The following is a 23329-nucleotide window of genomic DNA, read 5'->3' as shown; positions in this document are numbered from 1 at the left end:
TCCTGGAAGAGAAGTTTTCAAAAGGGTTTGTATTAATGGCGAAATCCAAATAGTTCGCATTAGATATTTGTTGGCATCAGTGAAAGTTTTGCAAAATTTGCAGAACTACGTCCTGCTTATGTGCGTCTACAGAGTGACTTTCCCCACAATGTATGTACTTGCATAATACTCGAAAACATTAAATTTCTTCTCAAACCTTTGCACAAGAAGCTTGTACCTGTTGAGAATGAGTTTCGGAAGTTTATACCTCAAGTGGTGTGTGATCAGGATAGAAGTGAATGTATGCAATTAGACTGTGAGGAGTGCCCGCAGATAAGTGAAATAGACATAACAGACGAACAGACTAATTCGTCATGTGAGTGGAATCAGTGGACAATAAGGATGGAAGAGCCCAAATTGAGGTGAAAGAAGGTTCTGTTATTGATTGCATAGAACAGTTGCGTTATCATCTTCCCCATTTCCTAAACCATGTGTATGTGACGTAAAAAATTACGCGTGAAATTGGCATGTATTTTATTTTTTGTTGATCTTCCTGCTTAATGGATTTCTGCAATTTTAAAGGAAAACTAAGCACTATTCATGAATAATTTGTTAGGAAATTATGTATATTTATTTTTTAAAGTTAGACCTATATAACAGAAATAATATATCTGTATATTTGCGTTAAGCTAAAACTGTCCACTGTAATTTTATTGTAAGTGTACATGACACTGTACACTTCTATACTTGGAGACGGGCTGTGCCTCTTCTAGGCAAATGCACATGGTATCTGAGCAGCATGGGAGTAGTAGGGAGCAAGCTCTCTTGGTAGGAAGTGAGCACTTGTAAAATTTTCCAGCCGGGCTGTATTCTGACCAGTCCAAGACCAGTTATTCACAGGTTTCGTAGCATGTTCTTCCCATTGTGCCAAATGCAGTAATTGTCATAAATTGTTTTACACATCTACTGTTCGAGTCCAGAATTTTACAGTATATGAACATATTTTTATGCTTGTGTCAATTTTAATAATTTCAATTTTAAGAAGAATATGAATAAGAACATTGTTAGGCCTAAATATTTACAAAACATCAGAATGCATAGAAGATTGAAATTAAAATTTTATACTGTAAAACTGCTGGTTTATTTATTTCTGAGATATCGTAAACAAAAATCAGATATATTTTAGGGAGTTTTATTATGCTATTTATTCTAAGCACAAGTGGTTTTGTGGCTGTTTTTAAAAATGCACTCTTTTGCTTTCCATGTTGGTAATTTGGAGGTGATGCAACTTGACCAAAAGCTGAAGTGAATATTTACATTTAGGTGAGAAAGTTAAACACTACAGAGATTCTGTTAAAGTATAAAGAATGTAACTGATTTAGCTACATTAAGAAAAGTAAACATTGCATAGTAGTTAAACGATGCTTACAGACATCAAACAAACAATCACAATGAGAAAGTGAGAAAAAATCGAAACATTGTCTCGAAAATTGGTGACTGCATTTAGTTTTGTGAAAAATTGTAACTTCCTTTATGTGGTCATGATGAAAACTCACAATCATCAAATTGTAGCGTTGTTGTAATTTGCTGGAAAGTTACATGATTGTCTCAGAAACCATTTTGAAACTCAACAGTGTTTAAGGGAATTACCAAAACAATCCAAATTGAACTTCTAAACTGTGTCCTCATGGTGTCGTCTTTATACATAATGAAATATGTGCTATGCATGAAAAATTTTGGTTAATTTTTAATAAAAAGCTCAGAATACTGAAAGATTATCAGAAAGGATTTTAAAATAATTAAATATAGTTTGACAACACTGACGAACTTATTGCCCAAACTTACGACAAAGTGGACATAATAAGAGAGGAGATGGGAGGTGTGAGAACAATTCTTAAATAATCATACAAATGCCAAATTTTGTGCAGTTATGCATGTCAGATAAATATAATTATTAAAAATTAAATTATATCTTTAAAAACAGCAGCAGCACCAACAAGAACTGGACCAATGTTTCGTTATAGTTTCAGAGTCAATAATAATAATAATAATAATATAAATTTCATTGTGATATTTGATAATTTTATAGACTGAAAAATATAGTCCAGCCCTGCCAAACAGAAATCTCATGAGTATTTACATTAGAGTGACCAGATTTATGAACTCAAAAAATGCAGGATATTTTACAAAATTTGCTTTAAAAAACAGAAAAGTTGAATAACAAAGAATGCAAGCATTCCTTCTAATCTTACAGTTCCAGTTCAGTATTAGACAACTTGCTGTATTGCTATAATGAGACTTCATTTTGTCATCAAATAACACTATTAGTGATTATTATTCATTAGAAGCATGTCTTATTTTTGAAGTGAAACTGCACTGTGTCAGAATCTTTTTATGAATGAAATTTTAACATTTACAACTATGAACAATAAAATTATATTTATTTCCCACATACAATTATATGGATCTTTTAATCTGTTAAACACGAACTGGTTCCTTTAACATCAGAAACTTTGTTCTTAATCTTGTATATTTCAGATTATTTTATCTCCTGCAATAGTTTAGGATTATTCAATAGCATATTGTAAAACTCTTTACAATCGAGATACTGAAAATGAGTCTTAATAATGATAATAGCTTGTACAGTTTCAGTTATGAAACGATTTTTTTTTAATTAGTCCACAGAAAAGATTCTCTCCAAAACAGCATTTGTGCCTGGTACAGCCAGTAAAGAGCATACAACAACTCCTATGTTTTTAACTGAACAAATGCATTTTAAATGCATTAAAAAGTCACACCATTTTTTATCTACTTCAATATTACTGTTTTTCCATTCTTCAAGTTTGCAAGTTACAATATTGTTCATATGCAAAATTTAATGAAATAATTCATCTTCATCCATCTGAACTGATGGGCCTGAATCTATTGTTTTTAGAACATTAAGAGATTTAGAAATTTCATCCCAGGATGTAACATTTTTCAGTGCCATCCAATTAATTGTTTTCATAAGTTCGTATGGAGAAACTCAATTTTCGAAATGATCTATTAAAATATCATAAAATAAATTTGCTAGTTCTTCAAATTTTGATTTTATGGAAAGACCTTCATTCTCTGAGTCAAAATTGAACCAACAACCGAAGTTTCAAAGTTGACACATTTTCTGTTAACAATATTTTCTTTAACTAAATCTAATTCTTCAGCTACTTCAGTTTCTGAGATGTTGGCTCTTTCTAATTTTTTAATTGAATTTGAAAATGTTTTCAACTGACTTTGAATGAAGTGAAGTTAAAGAAGTGACTGTGAGGTTTCAAAAAATGTTTTCAATAGAGTAGGACACCTGTCCTGAGACATGAAATATACCTTGAGGGGATCAAACACATCAATGACCCTGGTAACTGCAGGCAACAGTGATAACCATCTACTTTTGACACAACCTAGAACCTGCTTATAATCAGTAGCAACAAAATGATTTCAATTCTTCCATCCTTACAATATAAATGTGGAAGTATTGAAATATTTTGTTAATTATTGCTCCCACATTAATGGGAAGAATATCTGTACTTGTCTGCACAGCGTTATGTACCACATGTGCAGCACAAATCCCTTGAATGTTCATTTTATTGTTCAATTTATGAAAAACATTGTTCTTTCCAGTTCCAAAATTCGTATTGCAGTTATCTGCACAAAATGCAACAACTTTATCAGTTAAATGATTTTTCTTCAGAATATCTAGAACATGTTGTTGCTTAGTCAACTGTTCGAAGACAGGTCTGAACCTCACAAGTGATACCAACAAGGCACTACTTATGAGGCAACTAGGCCAGGAGATATTGGGGTAGAGTGGCCAGTTCATTTCCCCCTCCAGTGCATACGTAGCCAATTAGCTACATATTACACTAATCAGACTTCAGATGCATACAAATAATTTTTCTTCCTCTGACATATATTGTCAAGTGAGATGTACTGCCTGATAAAAGATGTACCTATCTGCCAGAACCTCAATCAGCATGATTACCTAATACATCAGCTGCTTCACCACTGATATTCTGGAAACAGATCACTTTAAACTTGACACCCTGATCAGTAGAGTTGAGACATTGGAGCAACTGCCTTCTTTATGAACATGAAATTCAAAACTCATCTGTGTGACAAGGCAGTAAGCTGACTGCACAGGTAGCATTCAATTGAATAACATTTACTGCAAGAGAGAACAATTGTGCTTGTCAAAATGCTGAAGGCTAAAATAAAACTTTCCAGTAATCTGAAATGCTCTCTCATAATGGCATAATAGTTCACTGCATTAATTTCTTCACATGTTAGAAGATACAGTCAGTCTATAAGGACTTCCTAGATCCAAAGTTACAACAACCATGGTGACCACATGTCACCCAAGGACATCTGTTGTTTCTTCAATAGAAACCAAATATTGCAATTTTTTAGTTTGAATTTGATGTCACCAATACACTCTGTAGGACATTCTTTACATGATACTTAAGTAAAGTAGATGGATGTGGATTGGTTTCCAGTATATTTTGGTAAAAATGCGATTAATTTCAATTGAAGCCTTGGAAAAATTTGAAACAAAACTAGTGGATAAAATTACAATAATTAATAATGCACTGATTAAATTTCCACCGTCTTTACTGTATTAATATTTAGGATTTACCTTAGCTGACTGTTTCGAAGTCTTGTTCTTCATTGCCTCTAGGCTTTAGACAGTTAAGAACAAGACTTCGAAACAGTCAGCTAAGGTAAATCCTAAATATTAACACAGTAAAGAAGTTTGAAATTTAATCAGTGAGATATGTGTTAAAAGTTTATATAGAAAAATGAATAAAAAGTAAATAAATAATGTTTCATGCAAACTTAACAGTGTGAAAGAGGAGACAGGAAAAAATGTGTCTGTTAAAATAATGTCTTGCAGGAAAGCAAAAATGTTTCACAGTTACTAAAGTCATTATATAATGCAGCCAACTGACATAGATGTACAAATAAATAACATAAAATACTTCAAATATGCATTTGTAGTTTCAGCAGATACAGAAGGCACCTTCTCTATATACAAGAATTTATTATCCATGACTCGCCATACATTTAGTTTTGAAAATTTTAAAATGTGGATTATTGTGTATGACAATAACATGAACAAATAAAAGTGTTACAATCGACCCTTCAGATAATTATTATATATGAAGAGTTCACAGGAAAAACGATGAATGTCACATTTCTGTTAAGGATTAGATAATGATGTAATTGAGTCTGTAACTGCAAGATGTAGCGCTGTTTCTATAGAAAATAAAGGAAAGGATTACTGTATTCGTGGTGATAATTCTTCTTTTTACCATTTTTCATAAGAACAACATTAAATTTCGTAGTGATCCATGAATTAGATAATGACATCAACCTTAACAAAACTGTGACATTCATCGTTTTTCCCGCGAACTCTTCATATATAGACTGCAGGTCATGCAGTTAACATCAACCTCTCGAGGTGCCAGTACTCCAAAGTCTCGTAGTGCTGTCAGAGGCTATGCAAGCCTTGGTTATATTACTGAAGTCTGAATCACACCGAACCACGTAATGGCACACCAGAACTGCTCCAATGTCTCAGCATTACTGATCAGAAATGAAATATCGTACAAGAATTGGCAGTAACTTTTAACTTTTGTGGTTAGCTGCATCAGTCATCACAGAAACATATTTAGCATTTTTAAATTCTGCTTGGATTTCAGGCATTGCGTACTGGTACTGTGAGAAAGCTTTCACTATTATAGACACACACTTTGTTCTGCAACATGTGAACGTTTTTCAAACAAGTTCCTCACTATTTGTAATGTATAGTTCGTTGACCTGAAAGAATGGCTGTGTTTTGCTGTGTGGAAAGCACAGAGACCTTCTTCAGCAGCAACATGTTTGTTTTCTTCAATTTGTAGTCCACTATTTGTGCTCTCCTTTACTCACATATTACGAAGGAAACTGGAATCATATTATGAGAATATAATAGGGGAATATCAGGCTGGTTTCCGAAAAGGTAGATCCACTATAGCTCAACTAAACACAGTAAAAATTATGTCAGAGAAATTTTGGGAATATAATTTGAGCCTATATCACCTTTTCATAGACTTCGAGACAGCCTATGACAGCGTGAGTAGATTTGGGTTATATAGAATCTTAGCGAAACAAAGAATACACCCAAAGATAATAAGACTGATAAAAATGACAATGTTGGAAACTAGAGCATAAGTCAAAGTTTTTGGTGGCATATCAGGAGCCTTTGTTGTTAACAATGGATTGAAACAAGAGGATGGATTGGCACCAATGCTATTCAATATTACGCTAAATTGGGTGATAAGGCAAACAGGTATAGATATTAATAATACATTGATGTATAAAAACGTACAAGTTGTTGGGTATGCAGATGATTTGGACATCATGGGTAGATCAAAAGCCAAAGTAGAAGAGATACTTAAAGACCTTGAAAAAGCAGCAGGAAAAATAGGATTGAACATTAATAACAGCAAGACAAAGTGGATGATATAGTCCAGAAATATCCTAATATCCAATCAACAGATAGGTTCAGAAAGATTCGAAACCACGAAGGATTTTAAATATCTTGGGTCAGTAATAAGAAAACTAAATTTTGAATCTATAAAATGATAATTAGAACAGTGCTCTGTTATGGATGTGAAACTTGGGTAATAAATAATAAGATAGAATCAGCCTTAGGTGCATTCGAAAGAAAGATATTGAGGCGGATAGTTGGACCAGTTAATGAAAATGGAAAATGGGGGATAAGGTATAACCAGGAAGTAATGGAACAATATCGAGATATGGATGTAGTGACACACATCAAACTCCGAAGATTGGAATGGGCTGGGCATATCAACAGAATTGAGAACCAGAGGATACCTAGGAAAATAATGGAGGGAAGGATATATGGTAAAAGACTGATAGGCAGACCGAAGGATAGATGGGCTGATGCAGTGAGAGTGGATGCTAGACAAGTTTTGGGAGTAATGGCATGGAAGAGAACATCACTGGACAGAGGAGAATAGAGGATGTCAAGGCCCGATTTGGGCTGTAGTACCATAGCAGAAGAAGAAGATTTGTGCTCTCAAATGTGAGACACAGGCTGAAAGCCTTGGCAGCAACAGCCAACATGTGGTTCTTCTTCTTAACGTGCTGCATGATATCAGATCACCCTCATTGTTTAATAGACAAAACTGAATGGCACAACGTACATTCCACTTTGCTTGTTGTGCCATCTTCTTTCAAGAAGGCAAACTCTTGTCTTAAAGTATTAGAGAAAACACATTTTCTGTTCCCCATATCAGAATTTATCGGTCTGCATATAACTACTAGACCTAATCACTACAAAAACTATGTGCAAAATGAGAGAGTGCTGACTGCAGAACAAAGAAAGAGAAAGTGGAAACAGGGTGTCGGGTGCTATCTGGTGGTAACCAAATGAATTATTGTGAAAACATTGAAAAAAAAAGAACTGAGTTTTATTTTCTGAATCTGTATGTGTTCTCGCATCTTGAGAAATCAGTGGCGTGTGGTAGCATGACGTGAAGGGAAGCGGTGCCTGTATGTATGCCATTGCCCGACTGGGCTTCAATGCCTGTTGCCTACATACAGTGTTTCAATGGAATCGCTTCCCCTGAAAACATCATCACCACATGCCGCTGTGGGAAACGTATTTATGATTTAAAACTGTTAAAAATAATAATGTGACATATTATAGAGGTAGTATATTTGAAAAAATTAAATTTCATAAATTAAACAGCAATTTGTTGCAAGTTTGAAAAAAAACGGGACATTTTGGCATCCTGTTAAAAATTTATCAGGACACCGGGACAGATCATGAAAAAAAAAAAAAAAAAAGACATTCCCATTAAAAATGGGACGTCTGGTCACCCTAACTTATATATTATATCGTATTTTACTTTTATGCCATTATGTAATATAATTTCTGTTGTATAAAATTTCCATAGAAATATTCAATTTAGAACTTACCTTTTTATGTTTTGATTGATTGTACTACTGGTCATTTCAAAAGAAAGTAATATGACTATGATATTTACTTACTTATGGCTTTTTTTTTATTGGATTATTTTACGACGCTCCATCAACATCTAGGTTATTTAGCGTCTGAATGAAATGAAGATGATAATGCCAGTGAAATGAGTCCGGGGTCCAGCACCGAAAGTTACCCAGCATTTGCTCGTATTGGGTTGAGGGAAAACCCTGGAAAAAACCTCAACCAGGTAACTTGTCCCGACCGGGATTCGAACCCGGGCCACCTGGTTTCACGGCCAGACGCACTGACCGTTACTCCACAGGTGTGGACTTAGGGCTTTTAAGGAATCTGGAGGTTCATTGCCGTCCTCACATAAGCCTGCCATCGGTCCCTATCTTGAGCAAGATTAATCCAGGCTCTATAATCATATCCCATCTCCCTCAAATCCATTTTAATATTATCCTCCCATCTACGTCTTGGCGACCCAAAGGTTTTTTTTTCCTCTGGTCTCCCAACTGATACTTTATATATGCATTTCTGGATTCACCCATACATACTACATTTCCTGCCCATCTCAAACGTCTGGATTTAATGTTCCTAATTATGTCAGGTGAAGAATACAGTGCATGCAGTTCTGCATTGTGTAACTTTCTCCATTCTCCTGTAACTACATCCCTCTTAGCCTCAAATATTTTCCTAAGCACCTTATTCTCAAACACCCTTAACCTCTGATTCTCTCTCAAAGTGAAAATTCAAGTTTCACAGCCATATAGAACAACCAGTAATATAACTGTTTTATAAATTCTAACTTTTTTGAGAGCAGACTGGATGACAAAAGCTTTTCATTCGAATAACAGGCATTTCCCATATTTATTCTGCATTTAATTTCCTCCTGAGTGTCATTAATATTTGTTATTCTTGCTCCAGGATATTTGAATCTTTCCACCTTTTCAAAGGATTTATTTCCAATTTTTATATTTCCACTATGTTCTGGCCACGAGACATAATCATATACTTTGTCTTTTCGGGATTTACTTCCAAATCTATCTCTTTATTTGCTTGAAATAAAATTTCCTTGTTTTCCCTAATAGTTTGTGGATTTTCTCCTAACATATTCACGCCATGCGCATAGGCAAGCTGCTGGTGTAACCTGCTCCATTCCATATCCTCTCTGTTATCCTGTACTTTCCTAATATGAGTATGATATGATTTTTAAATACTGATTTAATTAAATGGAAAAATATTAGACCCCGTTAAATTTCTCATACAGTGTGCCATAAATTTAATTACTTTCTTTTCTGATTTTGTAGTTGTTGACTTCTTCAATCGCATCAATCTGATATATGGAACTGTATCAGAATATTGTACAACCACATCATGTCCTACAATGTCAGGTGGACCGAAATTCGAATATCTATGGGCGGATGGTGGAAAGTATAAGAAGCCAACTCCATTGCCAGCACCCCAGTATGTTGCTCTTCTCATGGATTGGGTGGAATCTCAAATAAATAATGAGACATTATTTCCTGTCTCAACAGGTAAGTGTCAACATTTATTTAATTTAGATGTTATCACTTATGTAGTATATAATTATGTCAGAATTTGGTAATGAAAGAATATAGTCGCAAGTGAATTGTTTACAGATTTAGTTGAAACTACATCTTGAAATTTTAATACTGGGTCATTCAATTATCGTCTGACCAGAGCTGTGCCTGCCGATAAGCTATAGCTTCCTGCTGGCTGGGCAATACTTGAGCCTGTGGTTCAGCGGTTACTTGTTATGCTAGAGTGACTGTCTAATAAATTCTAATGCACTTTAAAAAGTTATGTACTCACCCATGTCACGCAAGTAGATGCTGGAATTGCCTGCCTTCATTTTCCACACATTTCTAGCATTTGCACCACACTCCTAATTTCTGGTCATGAAGAGGTTCCTCATAGAGCAGATTAGGTTTTTTGGAACTCCAGTGTCAGCCATTTTGCAAAATAACATATCCACGTAAGTGAAATCATGCTTTGTTCGAAAAGAAAATGAGATTAGGATTAATTTCTCCGTCATGCATTTTATTCAAAATCTATTCACAAAATATCATCTGAAATGCAGGATGACCTGGTTTAAGTTCTTGCACCACAGTACATTTATGAAGTTTTAACTTAACTTTGTAGCTCTTTGTACAGAACCATAAGAAATTCCCGTTTGCTGAGAAAGACATCTAAAGGTGTGTACACAAGTAGCAAATGAACAATGAATGATGAAGCAAAACTTTGTTCATTCGCTCTTCGGAGCAACATACAAATCATCAGCAAATGATCAGAGAACATTCACGTTCGCTGATTATCTGCACTAATAGCAGACGAAGATATAATTATTATAGCAAGTGTAGCCATTGTTATTATTATATACAGTTCAACAAAAAGAAAGTTAAAAAACAGAAGGCGATGGTGGCAAATGCCACTCTACGAAAATCGCAATCGATTATATAGAGACACTGACTTGCTTCATGATTTACGTCGAATTGAATCGGACAATTTCACAACTTCTGCTGCATTTCGAAACATACTTCGAAATATTACTTGGCCATAAAATTTCCTGCTTCCTATATACATCAGCAAGTCTGATGACAGCTTCTTCAGTCCACTGGAGTTCAGACATTCTGTTGGTGAAATTAAACTAACCGCTGTATTCTGCTACAAACTGCAAACAAGTAGCAAATCCCATCCAAAACAAATACCAACTCCCTTTGATGTACCAACAAGTGACGGATCACTACCAAAGGCAAATCAAATGATCGGTGTGCCTTTTCTGTGCCATCCACATGTTTCGATTTCAATTAGCAAATGCATTCATTTGTCGTTCATTTGTTATTCATTCGCTACATGTGTACGCACTTTGAGATTTCTTAGGGGAATTTTCCAGGTGTTGTCCAATGTCATCAATAGTTTCTTCTGTGAATACTGTCCATCACCTTTTTCACTTCCTACCTTGAGCACTTCCCATTTCCTGAAATTTATTAAGTTATGAATTGTATCACAATGTGGAACTCAATCACCTGGGAATTTCTCTGAAATAATCTCCTGACATGAGCAGATACTGTACGGACATACAAATCGAAATAAACACCTGATGTGGAATAGAATAATTAGGTCTATTATTTGCCATTTATTCTTAGAAGAATGTATACTTGTAGTTGCTTGCACTGTTCAAACAACATTAACTCTGTTGCATGAGAGTCCGGTTAAAACCAGTTAAACCTACCCACCTACTTCCCCATCCTACCATAGGCATTGCCTTATCGGCTGATGCAGTTCCTACTGCATCTCTGGTCAGAAGATAATGGGATGACCCAGTATTTATTCAGAGCACTCCTTCCCATTCAAAGAGCTGTGCCAAAAGGTACATTTATTTTTTTATTGTATTTACATAAATTAATCATAATTTTAACAAATTTCAGTGTTTTCGTGGTATTCTAAAAACTCCTTAAAGGAATGTCCAGTTTTGTAAAATTTTAATGATTCTCATGTTATATATTGTAGAAGCGGTCTGTGTGAAATCAGCTCACTTCCAAAATCCATCCTATTGATTCTAATGAAATTTTTTTATGGTGTTGATAATATCTGTGCAGTGTTGCACTTCTAGATTGAACACATTTGGCTGTAATCATTCATATTTCTTAAAAATCAATTATTTTTGTATAATTTCAAGGGAAAAATTGTTCCGGGGCCGGGTATTGATCCCGGGACCTCTGGTTGAATGTACCAGCATTCTTACTAACTGAGCTACCCGGGAACTCCACCCCACACCATCTCAACTTTTACCTTTATATCCACACAACTTGCGTGGGCTGACGAAAAGCCAGAGACCCACATCGAGTGCACACAATCTCTGGATTGCCCCGGAACAATTTTTCCCTTGAAATTATTCAAATCTGCTTTACAGGGAGCTTTACCTGAAAGATTAGATTTGCATAATTATTTTTGTTATTAAGCTCATTTTAAAATTCAAGCAACTCGTCAAGTAATTAATATAGGGAGTTCTTCTTAGTCAAATTTGAAAGTGGAAAGAAGATGCTTTGTTACATGTGTTGTCTTGATCTTAAAGATGGGTTCAAGGTCATAATAGATTTTACTTTCAATTTCTCAAAAGCAACAGTTTTAAAATTATATCTGCACTCACTCACTCTCAAAACTTGCATAGCTTGACGACATGAACCTTCAGGTTACTGTGGTAAAAATAGTTTCAATATACTTGGGTTTAGTTTTGAATGATTGCAGAATTATCGAAGTTCTTTTTTAAATTTTTTTCATTTCATTTATTGTATTCCATAGATCTTACATTAGCATTAAAGCATTAAGATATGGAGCAACTAGTAAGTCAAGAGTTGTACAATTTTTTGACAAGATGGGGTGAGGTCGAGTATTCACCATAGATTACCAGACATTTACCTTACAGTTGAGGAAAACCTCTGAATAAAAGTAGATTTACTTTCATTTTCTCAAAAACAACAGTTTTAAAATTATATCAGCCCCCTCCCCCAAACCCCAACTGACATGCGCGCGCACACACACACACACACACACACAATAATTGTTGCATCACATAAAAAATTGAAAAATCGATTTATTGAAGCTGTTAAGCTGTACCTACAACTTTAAGTCAGTAAATGCAATTCTGCAGATACAGTATAATATTAAACATTTTAATGGCAGTGAATTTCACAAGATCATCCAGAAACAAGGTTCCGAGAATTATGATGGTACTGTGTTGGTGATACACAGATTTGAATGGTCTGCCTCTATAGTAAATGGTAATAATGTAATGCCCATGCTGAATAAATTTATAGATAAGACGAAATGTATTACTGAATTGTCCAACCAGTCCATATTAAGTAAATAGACTAAGTGATGCTGATGTAGCGTGTATAGTAAATAAATGATATTTAGTATCCATATTAAATATAGTATAAGTGTCTTAGAAATTCTTGTTGCCGATGGAATTGACATGTTGGTCATGTCCTGGTTTTGTGTTTCTTCGTTATGGCAGCCTTAGTAATATACCTTCAAGTGAAGGCCAAGAGAATGCTTCCCATAGTCCTGAGTCAGAAAATAATAGCCCATAGAAGAATTACATCTAAATTTAGTACACATAATACATAATTGTTTTTACAGTAATCCCAGAAATTTGAGAATCTGACGAATATATGTATGTACTGTATAAAAAGAATATGGAGCTTCAAATTACATGGCCAAAAGAAGCTACAGCTTCTGAAGTCTCCAGTAATACAATAAAACTTATTTTATATGTTTCACATTTCTCCATTTTTCACACTTACTCGATTTTTTTTTGTTTTTTTTTTCTTTTTGTTGTTTTTTTTTTGTTGTTGTTTTTTTTTAAGGTCCTGGCAAAATTTCAATACTTTCCCTATTCTATTTCGGTTATACATTTTTCATTTATTCGTTTTTTTTTACACTTACATCATCATATTTTATACCGTGGTAGGTATAAAACTTCATTTTTATTTTATTTATTTATTTATTTATGGCTTTGAGAGAACCTAGAGGTTCATTGCCACCCTCACATAAGCCCGCCATCAGTCCCTATCCTGAGCAAGATTAATACAGTCTCTATCATCATATCCCACCTCCCTCAAATCTATTTTGATATTATAATCCCATCTATGTCTCGGCCTCCCCAAAGGTCTTTTTCTGTCTGGCCTCCCAACTAATACCCTGTATGCATTTCTGGATCCGCCGATACGTGCTATAGGCCCAACCTATCTCAAACATCTGGATTTAATGTTCCTAATTGTGTCAGGTGAAAATACAATGTGTGCAGTTCTGCATTGTGTAACTTTCTTCATTCTCCTGTAACGTCATCCCTCTTAGCTATAAAACTTCATTTACACTTTCTAAATCAATTTTGCTCGAAATTAGTTTGCCATGAAAATGTGAAAACTCAAAAATATTGTACGTGTTCATTGCTAAAATACGGCCCACTTTGAAATTCGAAGTTGCCCATGTCTCCAATAATCTTGTGTCCCTTAATGATGGTATTACTAGTTTAGAAACGGTGAAACATTTCGTAATACATCATGATGTAACTGAATAAATTATGAAACAATTATCACAAATTGAAGGCATGGTTTATTCCTTAGGAGCAAGCAGTCTGACTTTTTTTTTTTTGTATGACAGTATAGTCTTCAGATGCTATTTCAGACGTTATTAAATGTGATTTCACATACACGTTTTTCTTACTTCGGCGTTTTTTTTTCTGACCTCATAAAAACGTGTAAATCAAATTTTACTGTATTATCTACCTAAAAGATGAAGCCTGACTGGTCCTGAGAAATGATACTGTGAAGCTAATTCACGAATATTGTGTCACTGATGATGGTGGCAGCAGTAGGAGTGGAATAAGTAGATGTATGCCATGTAAGAAGATTAATATCTGTTATTAGCTGAAGAAAAGTGGTCAAGCAAAAAAGACTAATTTTATGTAATTTAAAAAGTTCATACCTTGTCGATTAAATGCTATTCTGTATTAAAATTTTGAAATTTTCAAGTCTTGTAAACTAATACCAATGAAGATTGTTACAGCTGAAATTTCTGGTTATCCAATGTGTGTATGTGCTGAACATACGGAAATGAAATATTCTGCCTAATAGAATCAGTATAAAATATCTTACAAAATGCTTACTTTTTTGGCTAAAAAGTAATATTTAATGTATAATTTACTGGATGAATTAACTTCTTCCATAAGTGTAACTGTAGCCATTATTAAGATTTTTTAGTTCATCACTTAAAAATATTTGTGTCCAGAAACTTTGTGAGCACTGATAGTATATCATACTCAAATTCTTGTTATAATGGAAGAATTTTCATGTTATGCATGCTTTTCCTACTCCAATTGCAATTAATTTCGTAATTAATATACTCGTTGAAATTTCACATTTAATCACTGAAGAAAATAAAGTTTGATCAACTAATTCGTTGTACATGAACAGCAAATATCGCCTACAAAAGAATTCATTTTTGTCGCACATGCTCCATGAAAATTGCTTCATGGATGTCTCGCATATATAAATTTAATATATTTATTGAAGAATACACGTAACTTTGGTATCATGAGTAGAGTTACTTGGAGATTCATTTTCAAAATTCCAGTGGAACACCCAAAGAAATGCTCTATTACAAAAGTAATTGATGTGAAGGGGTAACACTTTTCATGTGTTGTGTAGAACTTTTTTCTGCAGGGACAAATAAGTGTGTTGATGTACAAAATTTCTAAATTATTTCAAGATGTGCGCAAATTCTTGTTAATAATGTTGTAGCACAACTGACTTTTTTATGTACCGTAATTTCCCATAACTATGGTCCTGGAACACAACTATGGTCTATTGAAATTGTATACTCCATAACATAGTACCTCGTTTATCTATATTTTTGCTGTACTGTAGTTTGAAGTCAAGTTACTACAGCTATCTACGAACGATCTATGTTACTTCTACAATGTTCTTTGAATAGTTGGATCGTGGACCATAGTTGTATTCCAGAACCATAGTTATGGGAAATTAAGTTTTGTCTTCATTTTTTGATTACCAACAGAGCACTGATTAACATTGGTACCGTTAGTGAGTTAAGAGAACGCTTCTTTGTTACAGATGTGCCTTTCCCAAAGTCATTCGTCTCATTATGTCGAAAGATTTTGACAAGATTATTCAGAGTATTCGTTCATGTCTATATCCATCACTTCGATCGAATTGTGGCTATAGGAGCTGTAAGTATTACAGGCATATCAATACTGCTTTGTGAATATTTCTTCCAGTGTTGTAATTCTGTGATTCCAAGTCAATTTTTGGCAAAAATGAGATTTTGCAATATGTTGTGCATCCGAAGGTATCTTTATTGTGGCACAAGATGACATGCATATGTCATACTTTTCTCTCTAACTCGTTGTTATGAAACTTGATTATTATGATTTTATATAGTCATTCAAACTTTGAATGCTCACTCCTGAGAAATTGCAAGAAATGATTGTCATATTTTGTTTTGGCACCACAGAATTAATGCATGATTGAACACTGGATTTTGTAAAAGAAAATCGGTAATTTTTTGTGTCCGTCTCTAGTTTAGCATGTCTAGAATATGATTGCCTTCTGTTGTTTTTGTCTTGATTTTCACACATTTTCTATCTGCAGACATGAAATAAGAGTACCACTTCGCCTTTTGTTGTAGAAGTTAAGCTTTCTTCTTAATAACATTGGAAGAAATAATAGAATTAGATTTGTGAATGGGCACAAATTGTATTGAATTGTCTAAAGAATTCCAAGAATGATTTTAATCAAACACAAACAATCATAGAGTAGGTAATATAATATAATATAATAATATAATCTTGTGTCCGGTTGGTGATAGAGGGTCAGGATTTACCAGCTGGCTGCTGGCCTAATTTCCACATTAGAATGATATCAACAAATACAGAGTAAGATGTGGTTAGCATGATTTTCTCCCTCACCCAAGCTGGTTTGGCAGGCTGTGGAACTGGATTTCGCTACCTACTTTTGGTCTTCAAATTCATATTGATGCTGGAGGGTACCACTTCCGTACATTGGCCGAAATTTCGTGAGAAAATTTCTTTCCCAATAAAGACTCAAACCATCGCTCATTTCGTGATGTAAGTTCAAGACATCATGCCGTAGACCATAACATTATGGCACAGAACACAGAGTAGGTAGTGACAATAATATTGTTGATTTAGAATTGTTGTAGTCACTTGCACAGTATAAATATTGAGCCCATTGAGCTACAGATGCTAGATCTTCATTAATCCTGGTCACAGAGTCTATAAGGAAGATTGTAATGAAAGGAAATGTTACAACATTTTGAATGTTACAATTTGGTGGTGGAGATCTCGATACAGAATAAATTAAAAATATCTTCAAAATGAGTGTTTCGATCATCTTTTGTTGTTTTCAGTAGATCTGTAAATCAATAAGTATTTCTTGACAATCAGAATTAAATTTTTTAACGCATATTGTGTTAGACAAATAAATTATCGGGAAATTAATACGAATTTGTAGTATGATTTTTAACACAGAGAAATATTAATTTAATGATGTAATGAGAATATTAAAAAAAAATTACCACTAAAAACTCATCTCTTTACTTGTACTTTAAGGAGCATCGCTTTGAAGTTAGCTAAAATAAATCCCAATTTATTTACCGCTACTACTTATGTTTCAGGAGCCACATGTGAACACCTGCTACAAACACTTCTATTACTTTGTTCGCGAGTTTGATTTAGTCAGTAGTAAGGAACTGGAACCCTTGAAGGAAATGACATCACACATATGCCGGGACTATAATGACCCACCAACAACGTCAAGTTGACTCCTGACATCTCGACAAGAAGCTTGAGGGCACTTCATCTGTATGGTAAGAATATGCATCCATTTACAGTGATACATCCCTCTTCATGATAGAATGTCTCGAGTTTCATACTTATCAGTTGTATTATCTCGAACAGAATTTTTGTAATTCTATTATACATATTGGTGCTTAGCAGAAGGATTATGATCTATTCTGCATAAGTATTAGTTGAATTTTCAATGTGTTTACATAATTATGCGTTTCCAGTGGTGCGTGGTGTCAGTGTGACTAGTGATGTCATGAAGATGAAATGTGCTAAATTTAAAAATAGTCCTGTGTCATCTTTGCCACTGTTGAAGAATATAAAGGAATATAATTTGTTTCTTGTAATTTATTTATTCTGTAATAGTCTGCGTGATCTCAGTGTGGAAAGCCCGGGTAGTTGCTCAGTGTTCGTTTTTAGAATGCTTGATTGAGATCAGTATTGTCATTCACTTTGCTTCAAATTGAATAGTTCCAAGATTTTATCCTGAAGGCCAACTGCCATGTAGGAAGTATTTTCTTTAATTTTAACCTATACTTGCAAATATTACGAAAGGCTATTTTAGGAAGTCGGCACCTGTTTCCTCTCATGTCATTATCATTTAATCATGTCTTATAGCTATACAAATTGTGAAGCCATATAATAACGTATTAAAAGTAATATCTAGGAAATGCATATCACAAATTATTAATATTCTGTTTATTCAGCAAATTGTTTATTCTCAGAGAAACGTTTTTTCGCATTTCCCTCAAGTGAGTGCATACATTCTTAAAAGGAACAGCTTCCATTTCGAACTATCTTACTTACGAACTGTTTCGAGTTCCTCAGTCTGTGTTGAATTGCGTGGAACTTCACTCTCTCTAGTTGTGAACTATCTGCCAGAACTTCTATATTACCATAATGTGAATTGTATGCTAATTTTCATGTTAGTTTACAAGAGTGGATAATATTAGTGGCTGTGAATTTCTTTCTTACTACTGTTTCTTTCTTTTCTATTTCCTTTATTCCTTTTCTTTTCTCCTTTATTTTCTTCCTCCTTCTCTCTCCTGTCTGTTCTCCAATCCTCTTTTCCTTTAATTCCCTTTTCCTCACTCTTCTTTTTTTCGTTTTTATGTTTTCCTTCTGTCTCATCAGGCAGATCCTATAGAATTGCGAGTAGTCTTTATTCGTACTTTTCACATTAAATAAACCAAGAAACAACACAAAGAGATATTATTTAATCTATATGTGTCGCATTTTGACGAAAAATGTAACACATCACAAGGAATCTCATTTGTTCAGTCACGTGATTTAGTATTGTCTATTAGTTGCCTCGGCTTACACACTACCTTTTAATGCTAAGAGAGTGAAATAAGCATAGATTATAAATATATCGGGCATTACATGTATTGATGTGTGAGTGAAGATTTGGAGGTACAAGCTTTCAATTTGTTGCCAATTGACAAGTGTAAGGTCCTATGCTGCATCTTATTAATATTAAAATATAAGGAGCTACTATACCTTAGCCATTATATCCAAATACGTATTTAGATATTTCACATAGAGATATGGTATTTCAGAAATTATTTTGTTTTGTTGTGTTAAAGGTCCTATGCTGCATCTTACTAGTATGGAAATATAAGGAGCTACTATACCTTAACCATTATACCCAAATATTACACATAGAGATATTTCAGAAATTGTTTTGTTTTGTTTTGTTGTGTTAAAGGTATATGCTGCATATTACTAGTATGAAAATATAAGGAGTTGTGTACCTAAGCCACTATACCCAAATACGTATTTAGTTATTACAGATGAGGAGCATAGATTCAAATCATATTATGTCCAAGTAACTAAATTTTACAGGAAGAATGAAGAACTGATTACTCCTAATCTGGGTAGTGAAAAATGTGAAGTTATTATGGTTGAGGCTTACTTCTAGGAACTTGAAAAAAATGAAAGTACTTTTCAATTGTGTTCTTCAAATTGAAGGAAAATGTGTTAGACATAATACGTTTTGATCCAATAATTGTACAGATGTACGTAATCAAAAACCCTTAACGAGACAAATGCATAAAATAACCAATCATTATTGTTCTTATTAAATAAAAATCTTTTTTGTTATTACAAAATTACAATTTTCACATTAAACATTTTGATATATAGGGTGTTCATAACGTCTTTCTGCTGTCATAATGTCTTTAATGAGATAAATGAATGCATAAAAACCATAATTATTGTTATTATTAAATATAACATTATTTTGTTAATACAAAAAAAAAAATCTACACATTAAACACATTTTGATGTAGGTCTACAGGGTGTTCATAACATGCATATGGTTTGATTCATGGTGTTTGACTCTTTTTCACATTTTTCGAATCTCCTCCTCCTAAGCAGCCACAAGTTGCCATACTACCATCATCCTTATTGCCAGTTACTACAGAAACTGCATCAATGATGTTAGCATAGAAATCCAAATCTCCTATGCTCCTCCAATCACCTCCAAAACATTTGTTTAATAAATTATTCACATCAGTCTTCTTTTCTTCACTCACTCTGCTGAATTGTGCAATTACTGATGTTCATGAACAAGACACATTTTTTTCCCTTTTTTAGAATGGGACTGAAAAACTTGGATGGGTCATCACAGCGATATGTTGCCTCCATTTTTGTCTTAACTGTGATATTTTCATCTTTCACTGGCTTCTGTAACATAATTCGTTTCATATCACTGATACCGCCCATCATTTTAAAATGTTTGCTGAGTGCTTTGTAGTCCCTCACACATCATTCCTCATCTAAAATGTGAACTGAACCTACAGATTTACAAATACTATAGTAGTCTTTAGGTGTCAGAATCTGAGTTTCTTCGATGGTATTTTTCCGAAACTCCAAAGGCTGTGTCAGCAGGGAGGAATGAGCGACCTCGTACCGGAAAAATCAGTGTTATATTCTTTAACTGATAGGCTTCATTGATTGATAGCTTTGGAAGAGCCTGTATCTGCCGCATATCGAAACATAGAGTAATTGAATTAATGGCCTTCTCCCTCATAAGTTTATGAAAAGCTTTAGCTCTTATTCGATGAGCATCCAAGTTAGCAAAAATATTCGATTTTTCATTTTGGGATGTTGTAGCCAATCTACGAGACAATTTAAGGCAGTAACTACAAGTATCCATTGCAGGTGTTCCAAAACCTAAGTTAAATTATTTTGTTCTGAATATTTTTTTAAAGAACCAGTTTTTTACTTTTAATTCACATGTTACACTTGCATTATATATTGTTAACAACTTACTGATGCTCAGGTCAGAAGAAAGATACAATTGTTGACTCTTCTTTCTGGAACAATGACTTTCCCTACTCTTTAGGCTTGAGATGAAACTAATAACCTTCTCTTTCTTTGCTGCAAATTTCTCTTTCTTGTGATCACCCCTCTGCGTTCTTTACACCCTTCACCACCCACAACTGATTTGGCAATGGTATTTAGATGAAGCTGCCCGAATCCAAACAGCTTTACAAAAAATTTAGCACATACTGGTTCCATATTCCTGCTTACTGGAATCTGATAGTTGACGATCATTGATATAGATTTTCTGGTATTAACTCTTGGGTGGCATCTCTTTGGCGAAGAAACACGAATCATCAAGGAAACATTACGATCCTGCTCACTTTTGTTATGAACTGCAAATACTTTAATTTTGGCCTTGAGTAGAAAATAAGCTGGTATATTACGGTACAATAATGGAAACGACCTTCTCTATGCTGGCATGGTGGTTTGAACATGGACATATCAGGATCTGTATCTGAGTTTCTATAAAAAAAAACAATAATTGCCTATTAGTAAAGCTTCACACAATTGAACGAGGCCGCCCTTTTTTTAACTATTCCTTTCTGCCATAAGTTGCTATAGGTCATAGAAAGAAATGAAACAGTAATTTTACATTTTAAAAGTTCGGGGGTAGTTTTCAGCTCATTTCCCTTCTCCAACATCGACTCCCATGCATAGGTAAATATTCTGATGCATAAGAAAAAGGTAAAGACCTGAAGATTTGAATGTTGATTTAGTATTGTATTAAATTAAAATTATAGGATTTCTATGTTCATTAAAATATTGCTGGGGTGTGATAAATGTTTGTAGGGGGTTTCGCAATCCCTGCATTCTTGATTAAAGTCTATTTTTCACGTACATTGCCTCAGATTTCAGTTTATGTGCATGTTTTGCTTATTTTTGCTTCTTTCAGCTTCCTCTTGAATTGTCACCTACGGTAATTTCTTGTTCCATATTGGAAACAACTTTCGTCACACACAGCTCACAAGGAAAAGACTATTATCCGTATTAAATATCTAGCATTGTCGAGAAAAGTGCGCCATATTGTCAATATAACCAACGTAAGAAAGTAATTAATTAATTAATTTTATTTATGCCAATTCTATAACATGATTATTGCATGTAATACGATATGAAACAGATAGCCTTCTATAAAGGGCTGAATATGATATGAAGCAACTGCTACTTTTAAGCAGTCATTTACGCTGTTAGCGAATATGATTTGATACAATTGTATTTCACAAAGTGAAAGATCACATCCGAAACTATATGAAAATGTATCAAACTCAGTTTTGTCCACCAGTGGACATAATGCGATTTGAAACTGTGCTCCTCACATAGAGATATTTCAGAATTTATTTTGTTTTGTTGTGTTAAAAGTCCTATGCTGCATCTTACTAGTACGAAAATATAAAGATCTATGTACCTAAGCCACTATATCAAAATACCTATTTAGATATTACACATAGAGATATTTCAGGTATTATTGTGTTTTGTTGTGTTGAAGTCCTATGCTGCATCTTACTAATATGAAAATACGGTATAAGGATCTATACCTGTTCTTTTGAAAGATGGGCCATGACAGTAGTTTTGCGATTGGAAAAACAACTGAATGTCACATAGCATGGTAGGCCTGTTGCTATGGTAACAATGGTTGAGTTGCCAAAGTTACAGTTGTTTTTGATTCTCTGTCGATTTTTGTATTTTTTTAGCCTCGCGTCAATTGTCAATGTTTTAACGTCAGCCATCTAACATCAATTGCTAGCTTCCATGAGCTGGCAGAGTGGTAATCCATATTGGCAACATAGCGCTGTAGTTCCAAGCTCGGCCACTTAACTGTCATGTCCCATCTTTAAAAAAAAACAGGTATATGTACTTAAGCCACTATATCAAAATACGTATTTAGATATTACACATAGAGTTATTTCATAAATTATTTTATTTTGTTGTGTTGAAGGTCTTATGCTGTATCTTATTAGTATAAAAATACAAATATCTGTGTACCTAAGCCACTATATCAAAATGCATACTTAGATATTACACAGAGATATTTAATAAATTATTTGTTTTTGTTGTGTTTAAAGTCCTATGCTGCATCTTACTAATATAAAAATACAAATATCTATGTACCTAAGCCACTCTATCAAAATACGTATTTAGGTATTGCACATAGAGATATTTTCAGAAATTGTTATTTTGTTTTGTTGTATTATTTGTTAATTAAAAAAGTGCTGGATAATTTTCAATGTTTTAAATTCTTCTGTCCCATGCTTATATGCATACTCATTTTTAAAACTGAACAGTGATATTTTAATTTGGTGAGATCTTACTATCACAATTTGTAGCAAAGTTTAATCTTAAAGCTTAACACTGCCTTTCATGTGACTTCCATTTCTGTTAGAGTATTAAATGACCTTGCAGTGTTTTGCTTTCAGATACTTAAAATTATTAGACGTAGAGAGAACTTGTACAATAATGTTTCTAGTACAGTGTATTGAATTTGGTGTGTCCTCAGTACAGATACTTCACAGTAATTCTTATTGAATAGGTAGCAAATATCTCAGTTACAGAGGGCTTCCAGTGATTTTCTGGGAACTTTTGTGGGTATG

At 33.9% G+C, this 23329-nt stretch overlaps 1 protein-coding gene across 4 annotated transcripts in view; it reads left to right on the top strand.

Moving 5' to 3' along the window:
* Mob3 (MOB kinase activator 3) overlaps positions 1-22959 on the top strand; it is a 47189-nt gene extending 24230 nt beyond the window's left edge. For 2 of the 4 annotated variants that reach the window (XM_069837885.1, XM_069837882.1), the window contains 3 exons: positions 9313-9540; positions 15661-15776; positions 17243-22959. In XM_069837885.1, the coding sequence (XP_069693986.1) occupies positions 9313-9540; positions 15661-15776; positions 17243-17389 (491 nt within the window). In that variant the 3' untranslated portion in view covers positions 17390-22959. The remainder of the gene's footprint in view (positions 1-9312; positions 9541-15660; positions 15777-17242) is intronic. The other 2 variants (XM_069837884.1, XM_069837883.1) reach the window with 2 other exon arrangements.
* Positions 22960-23329: the final 370 nt, after the last annotated feature.

The sequence above is a fragment of the Periplaneta americana genome, chromosome 10, assembly GCF_040183065.1.
Source record: "Periplaneta americana isolate PAMFEO1 chromosome 10, P.americana_PAMFEO1_priV1, whole genome shotgun sequence".
Taxonomy (NCBI): Eukaryota; Metazoa; Arthropoda; class Insecta; order Blattodea; family Blattidae; genus Periplaneta; species Periplaneta americana.
The sequence above is the reverse complement of the archived record's forward strand: the minus strand, read 5'-3'. Positions and strand labels throughout refer to the sequence as shown.